At 39.4% G+C, this 8,689-nt stretch overlaps 1 protein-coding gene across 1 annotated transcript in view; it reads left to right on the top strand.

Annotated features, from left to right (window-relative positions):
- Nucleotides 1-8,689, top strand: part of LOC106880038 (uncharacterized) — a 456,507-nt gene that overhangs the window by 136,504 nt on the left and 311,314 nt on the right. The window contains exons 49-50 of the mRNA XM_014929839.2: nt 3,733-3,818; nt 7,559-7,714. Of these exons, the coding sequence (XP_014785325.2) occupies nt 3,733-3,818; nt 7,559-7,714 (242 nt within the window). The remainder of the gene's footprint in view (nt 1-3,732; nt 3,819-7,558; nt 7,715-8,689) is intronic.

Raw genomic sequence — 8,689 nt, 5'->3', positions numbered from 1 at the left:
GTCGCTTCTCCATCTTCAAATCTCTATGTATTCACATTTTATACAACTCAGCTTCCTTCGTGTCTAATCTCCATCTTGTCCACATATATATAAAATAATTCTATCTTTGTCACAGGCATTGTTGTGTGTGGTTAACTTGTTCAATTTCCAAACACATGGCTCACAATGGGACGCTTAGGACAAGTGTCTTCCTTCTATCTTTGGGCTGACCAAAACTTAGTGGGTGTGTTTGGCAGACTGAAATAGAAAGATGCCTATTGTATGCGCGCGTGTGTGTGTGTGTGTGCGTGCGCGCCCATGTGTGTGTGCCCGTGTGTTTGTGCCCGTGTGTGTGTGTATGTGTGTGTGTGTGTGTGTGTGTGTGTATGCTTATGTTTGTGTGTGTGTGTGTGTATGCACTTCTTTGAGAATCAGAATGACAAATGGAGATGTCATTTCTCTTGCCAACAACTAATTTGCTCACTCTGTATTTTTAACCCTTTAGTATTTAAACTGGCTGTACCTGGCCCAAATATTCTGCCTATTTTATGTTCAAAGTGTCGTTAGATCTGGCCTCTCACACCTACCTTACAAAGTCATTCTAAGACTAAACTGTCGCATCATCAAAATTTCAAAGCTACAAGATAATATATGATTAATTCAAAACAACGTGAAGAAATAAGCATTGCATTTGACAAAGTTAATCTGAATGCTTCATGGTCAAACATTTCAGAGAAGAGATTTTTTACTTGAAAAACTGGTGAGAGTTAGCAGCTGGGAGAGCATCCAACTTTAAAAAAATGTCTTAATGATACATTCATACAACACATACTAGGATGGATGGAAAAAACAGACCAAGAATCTAACTCATATATACAGGCGTGGTTGTGTGGTAAGAAGCTTGCTTCTCAGCCACATAGTTCTGGGTTCAGTCCCACGGCGTGGCACCCTGAACATGTGTCTTCTGCTGTAGCCTTGGGCCAGCCAAACCTTGTCAGTGAATTTGGTAGACAGAGACTGAAAGAAGCCCATCGTATACCTGTGTGTGTGTGTGTGTTTATCCCCACCATCACCACTTGTCAACTGGTATTGGTGTGTTTACGTTCCTGTAACTTAGTGGTTTGGCAAAAGACCGATAGAACAAGTATTAGGTTTAAGAAAAAAAAATGTCCTGGCATTGATTTGTTTGACTAAAACCCTTCAAGGCAGTGCTCCAGCATGGCCACAGCCAAATGACCGAAACAAGTAAAAGAATAAAAGAAAACATAGACATGGGCTGTGTTGTTAAGAAATTTGGTGCTCAGCTATATTGCTTTGGTTTCAGTTCAACTGTGTATTACATTGGGCATATATTTTCTACTGTGGAGGCGCAATGGCCCAGTGGTTAGGGCAGCGGACTTGCAGTCATAGGATCGCGATTTCGATTCCCAGACCAGGCGTTGTGAGTGTTTATTGAGTGAAAACACCTAAAACTCCACGAGGCTCCCGCAGGGGGTGGTGGTGAACCCTGCTGTACTTTTTCACCACAACTTTCTCTCACTCTTACTTCCTGTTTCTGTTGTACCTGTAATTCAAAGGGCCAGCCTTGTCACACTGTGTCACGCTGAATATCTCGGAGAACTACGTTAAGGGTACACGTGTCTGTGGAGTGCTCAGCCACTTGCACGTTAATTTCACGAGCAGGCTGTTCCATTGATCAGATCAACTGGAACCCTCGACGGAGTGCCAACAACAATATTTTCTACTATAGCTTTCATTAGACCAAAGCCTCACAAGTTAATTTCATAGATGGAAACTGAAAGAAGCCCTTCATAAATGTATGGTACATATGTATGTAAGTTTGTATATGTCTGTGAGATTGAGTTTATATTCCTTTTATCTTCATGTGTGTTCAATGGTTCATAAAGACAGTAGTTTCATAGGCAAGTAATGCCATTTGCTTGCAATCCTGTATAAAAGCATGGCCAGACTTCTTGATACATTGTGCGACCATTGTAAATAGAAGACTCATTCAGCTGGAGTTGTTTGTTTCCAGTTCTTTGCATGACCGTGTCTGGGCTGTTATAGTTTGTTAGACTGGGGGATTATTACCTTGCCTGGAAACAGGCTGGGCTAGGCATCAGAAAGGGCATCTGATCATAGATAATTCTGTCATAATTTACTCTCTTTTGTTCTATGTAAGTATGGAAATAATGATGATGATGATGGCAACAATAATGATAATGCTAGCAGCAGTAGTGATGACAAAGCTCTCACACACACACACACACACACACACACACACACACACAAACACACACACACACACACACACACACACATACATATATGTACCTCAGAAGACCCATCCACCTCAGCAGAATTGACACCTTGAAACCACCTTAATTAATGCTTGACTGTGAAGGATCCTGCCCATGCCCACCTGCATCCTCTATGACCCCATCAACCATTCCTTTCCTCATTTCACCCCTAACACCTGTCATCACTTAATATAGCATCCATGTCAGCATGACCATCATTAGGAGATAAACCCTTTTTTCTGTAGGTACTTTATCACACCATGATGCCAAATTTTGTCCATTTTCAAGAGAAGTCACTACTAGTTACTTTTGAAGTCTTCTTTGAGCAGTTTACCTTTGTCAGTTTACCTGGAAAGAAGCGAGCTGACAGAATTGTTAGTATGCCAGGCAGAATGCTTAGTATTTCATCCATCTTTACATTCTGCGGTCAACTTTGCTTTTCATCTTGCAGGGCCAATAAAATAAGTACCTGGTGTTGACTTATCCCAATTCCTGAGCTTGCTGGCTTTGCGCCAAAATTTAAGACCTTTAATAAGAAGAGTTGAAATTAAAGCATAAAGGATTTCACAGCTCTAGCATCATTCCTTCATAGTCATCTTATTAACTTTTCAGCCCACCCTCATATATCAGCACTTAACTGGTGGAACCATGATATGTGTTAGGCAGAGGCACAGCCAGGTTCTGTTAGGGGAAATGAGCACAAAAAAATAAAAGGCACCATGACACATATACCAAACAATTTTTAATTAATTTCTCTTACATTACGTGAAATATTAGTTATATCATACATAACTGTATTTTATATTCATTAAGTTCATGTTAAGGCGGTGAGCTGGCAGAATCATTAGCATGCCGGTTGAAATGCTTAGCGGTATTTTGTCTGTCTTTACATTCTGAGTTCAAATTCCACCAAGGTCAACTTTATCTTTCCTCCTTTCAGGGTTGATAAATTAAGTTCCTGTAAAGCAGTGGGCTCGATGTAATCAGCCTACACCCTTTCCCAAATTGCAGGCCTTGTGCCTCTAGTAGAAAGCATTAAGTTCCTGTTTCAGTAACAATGTCACTGTGCATGAAACTTACAACCACCAGAATATAGGAAACTAAAGAGTTAAAAGATTTGTTAGAAAGGCACCAATGTTGAAAAATGTGCTCATTGGGGAGCGGCCACTCCACTTGTTCCCCTGTTATCTATGCCACTGATGTTAGGGAATAATTCTTGATTCTGAATGACAGCCAATAGTTAATTGTGTGTGTGTGAGTGGTTCATGGAGCAACATTAATGTTAGGAATGAAAATGTTTTGGTAGAGACTCAATCACCTGACGTGTTAATTGTTATTGACAATTTTAATCATGTAGAAATGGATGTTTGTTACTCTATCCTGTTTTTATGTTTTTTGTATTGTGCTATTAATTATTTTCTTTTTCTTTTTTTTTTTTTTTGGCTTGTTTCAGGTGTGCGTCAAGAATTGTATGATGTTAGTCACCCAAAATGTAATTCAGACCGAATTGAATTCAAATATGAAAATGAAGATCCAAAGGTAGAAATGTATTCTTGACAAAAGACAATGATACAAGCACTATCATATTATTTTTAGTGCTTGTCATTGTGACTTCTAGTTTGTTGGTAACCCTACTTGAGCAGAAATACTGGCCAGCTCACATTAAAAAAATTTTTTATGTTATTCAAAAGAACTGGCGAGATTGATACTGCTGGTCTTAGAAATCTTCAGTTTTTTTTAGGAAAACATGAATGGGGAAAGGAGAGAAGAGAGATTACATCACTAAAGGAGGTGGTTTGTATGGTTAAAATGGATTGTAAACAGATTGTGTTTTGGGCCCAAAGCCAGATTTTTTAAAGCTTGTGACAAATTTATTTTATAAGTTAAATTATAAATTTATTTTATAAGTGTAGCCAGCTCACTTATGTATACCTTTCCTTCATTGGACACTAAACTCTGCTTGCGAAGACCTGTTGAGGCAAGTGAAATCGAAATTGAACCAAATTCGATGACTGGAACCCATGCCAACCTTTCCTTCATTGGACACTAAACTCTGCTTGCGAAGACCTGTTGGATCAAGTGAAATCGAAATTGTAATTGAACCTGGCACTTGTGCCATTGGAATGTGAAAAATCATTTGAGCGAGGTCATTGCCAGTGCCACTGGACTGGCTCCTGTGCAGGTGGCACGTAAAAAACACCATTTTGAGCGTGGCCATTGCCAGTACCACCTGACTGGCCTTCGTGCCGGTGGCACATAAAAGCACCCACTACACTCTCAGAGTGGTTGGCGTTAGGAAGGGCATCCAGCTGTAGAAACTCTGCCAGATCAGATTGGAGCCTGGTGCAGCCATCTGGTTTGCCAGTCCTCAATCAAATCGTCCAACCCATGCTAGCATGGAAAGCAGACGTTAAATGATGATGATGATGAAATGAAAATAAAGTTAATAGAAATAAGTCCCCTTTTTTTAAAAACAAGTGGGTTTTATTTGATGAGGAAAATAGTGTTCAATAAAACATAAGCATAAAGCTTAATAAATCAATTGGGGGTAAAAGTTGGGTGACGAAAGATCAGGGCCATTTTTAGATTTACCACACAGTGTTGTTCTTCTTGTTGTCATTGAACCCTGACTGAGCAAACCTATGATTAAAGGCACTCATACCATGTGTGTTGTGTTGGCACTCCTTCACTTACGACGTCGAGGGTTCCAGTTGATCCAATCAACGGAACAGCCTTCTTGTGAAATTAACGTGCAAGTGGCTGAGCACTCCACAGACACATGTGTCCTTAACGTAGTTCTCGGGGATATTCAGCCTGACACAGTGTGTCAAGGCTGACCCTTTGAATTACAGGCACAACAGAAATGGGAAGAAAGAGTGAGAGAAAGTTGTGGTGAAAGAGTACAGCAGGGGTCGCCACCATCCCCTGCAGGAGCCTCGTGGAGCTTTAGGCGTTTTCGCTCAATAAACACTCACAACGCCCGGTCTGGGAATCGAAACCGCGATCCTATGACCGCGAGTCCAGTGCCCTAACCACTGGGCCATTGCGCCTCCACACTCATACCATGACATTGAAGATTATATTATTTAATGTATCCTGCCTTTATATAAGATGGCATGTGTGATTTGAGGAAAATTTAGCTCCAACTTCTCATAGATTGAGTGACCACATACAGTCTCATTTTGTCTCTCTCTCTCTCTCTCTCTTGCTCTCACTCTCTTTTTCTCAATCGATTGCATGACACAAAGTGGTTTACATATTATTGATGAGAGACAGTTAAACTGCAGCTATTGTTGGTGGAGGTATGGCTGTGTGAGAAGTTAGCTTCCTAACCTCACTGTCTAGAGTTCAGTCTCACTTTGTGGGACTTTGGGCAAGTGTCTACTACTATAACCCTAGCTGACCAAAGCCTTGTAAGTATATTAGGTAGATGGAAACTGAAAGAAGCCCATCGTGTGTGTGTGTGTGTGTGTGTGTGTGTGTGTATGTGTGTGTGTGTGTGTGTGTGTGTGTGTGTGTGTATACTACTTATGGCACTGTCAGTTACAACAACGAGTGTTCCAGTTGATCCAATCAACAGAACCACCTGCTCAGGAAATTAATATGTATGTGGCTGAGCACTCCACAGACACATGTGCCCTTAACATAGTTCTCAGTGAGATTCAGCATGACACAGAATGGGACAAGGCTGACCCTTTGGAATACAGGTACAACTCATTTTTGCCAGCTGAGAGGACTGGAGCAATGTGAAATAAAGTGTCTTGCTCAAGGACACAATGCATTGCTGGGAATTGAACTTATGACCTTACGAATGTGAGCTGAACACCCTAACCACTAAGCCATGTGCCTTCACACACACACACACACACACACACACACACACACACACACATACATATGTATGCATGTATGTGTGTTTGAGTGTATGTTTGTGTCTCCTTGTCCTGACATCACATGATTTTGGGAAAATGATTGTCATTGTCATGCAAGCAGTGTCCTTAATTTCCACAATACTGCAAGAATATGTTTGGCTATAAGGAAATATAACTTTGGTTGGAAACAAGTGAGAATTGGAGGCGGGAACTGCATCCAGCCATAGAAAATCTGTCTCAAGAAGCTGTTCTAGACCTGTGCTAGAATTGGATGTTCTGTAAGAAAGGTGTAGGGACCATTTTTGCATCCCTTTCCACCAAAACAACTACTTTCATTGGTTACCAAGTCTCTAGTAGAACATGGCATGTGATGATTAAGATGAAGATGATGATGAGGTAAAGGGTTCAAGCTGCACTTAATCTTTCACAGGATTATAGATTTATTATTGGTCAGATTTAGTATCCAACCAATGACTTTCCTCAGAAACTGGGATACGTCCTGTTACTTGTAAGATTCGAGAACACCAGCTCAGATTGTTTGGCCATGTTGCTTGACTATCCAAGTTAGACACTGCTTACTATATTCTCTTCACTAAGGACCCAGTTGGGTTCATGATTTCTATTGCTCAACCACATGCTGCATTGTCACAGCAGATTAGGAGGTATCTGTGGAGATGGGGACTGACTGATGCTATGCTTGATGGGTTACTTGAGAAGACCCAGGAATATACTGATAAATGGCGAATGTAGTAATGCACTGAAATGGTGCATGCCCCCACTCCCCCATCTAATTTGACCTGACGATGACATAGTTGCTGTGTAGTTGTAAAGATTAAATATTATCCAACAACACATGTTTAACTATGAAATGAAATAGGCGCAAGAGTGGCTGTGTAGTAAGTAGCTTGCTTACCAACCACATAGTTCCAGGTTCATTCCCACTGTGTGGCACCTTGGGCAAGTGTCTTCTACTACAGCCTCGGGCCGACCAAAGCCTTGTGAGTGGATTTGGTAGGCAGAAACTGAAAGAAGCCCGTTGTATCGTTTAACGTCCGCTTTCCATGCTAGCATGGTGTATATATGTATGTATGTGTGTATATGTTTGTGTGTCTGTTTGTCCCCCCAACATCGTTTGACCACCGATGCTGGTGTGTTTACGTCCCCATAACTTAGCGGTTCAGCAAAAGAGACCAATTGAATAAGTACTAGGCTTCCAAAGAATAAGTCCTGGGGTCGATTTGCTTGACTAAAGGCAGTGCTCCAGCATGGCCGCAGTCAAATGACTGAAACAAGTAAAAGAGTAAAGAGAGAGAGAGGGTATTTAAAATGTAACAACCTTGTCTGAATATTTTATTGATCTATATTTTTTGCATTTACAATTTCCCTTTTTCTTCATCTTAATTACAGATATTTTCTTGGCCGACAGAATCTGGTATCAATATATCCCTTGCAAACTCATTATGTCAAGGAGTTTTATCTACTTTGCTTTCAAAATGCCAAGCCCACCCTAATGTAAGCAGTGCTTTTGTTTCATCCATCATCAGATGCATGAAAAATATCCAGGTTAGTACATTTTTTTACCCCAAAATAAACTGGATTATTTTTGACTTTATAAATCGATTCTTATTCCTATTCAAGCAGTTCTATCATCAAAGGGTGTTTCTGCCATGACTAACCATCCTATCAAATTTTCAGACATTATATCTATGGCTACTACTTTAACCATGTGTACTTCCTTTTTGAAGCAGCAGCAGGAATTTGAGGGATGTTTTGCTGGTATTTCTAGCTGGTTAAATTACTATTTAAAGTTAGTCTAGTTGGTTACATTTTTTGTTGTAAATTTATTATTCATATTTATCAGGAGCAGGTGTAGCTGTGTGGTAAGCATTTTGCTTCCCAACCACATGGTTCCAGCTTCAGTCCCTCTGCATGGCACCTTGGGCAAGTGTCTTCAACTATAGCTTCAGGCTGACCAAAGCCCTGTGAGTGGATTTGGTAGATGGAAACTGAAAGAAGCCCATTGTGTATATATATATATATCATAATAATATTAGGGAATAAAATCCAACACTAAGTTCTACGTATTACGTTTAAAATTTTAGTTTACAAGCATTTCTTCGATAAGATAAGTTATGACTTTATTTTAAGAAATATTGTTAGATGTTTTTCGATTATTTATTTATTTATTGTTAAAACAAGTATCTTTTTTATATATCTATTTGATATTTATTATAAGTTACAATACGTATATTGATTTTTATTATTATTATTCATATTTTATTTTAGACCTGACGAGTGACTATATTTTTGAATAGATTTAATTGTAGATCGATTTGATTATTAATCGAATTGATTTTATTAGTTATCTATTTGAAAATATAGCCACGAAACGTGCGTAGTCATTTTTATACCATTTACGAGTTATTCTTTTATGTACTTTATTGATTTTTAGAATAAGGTTTTTATGATATATTTACTTTCTAGAGGGTATGAGTTACATTCTTCATTATTGAATTGTTTAATAGTGGTTTTTCTCTA

This window comes from Octopus bimaculoides, chromosome 22 (genome assembly GCF_001194135.2).
Source record: "Octopus bimaculoides isolate UCB-OBI-ISO-001 chromosome 22, ASM119413v2, whole genome shotgun sequence".
In the NCBI taxonomy this organism is placed as follows: Eukaryota; Metazoa; Mollusca; class Cephalopoda; order Octopoda; family Octopodidae; genus Octopus; species Octopus bimaculoides.
This window is presented reverse-complemented; position numbering and strand designations above follow the sequence as displayed.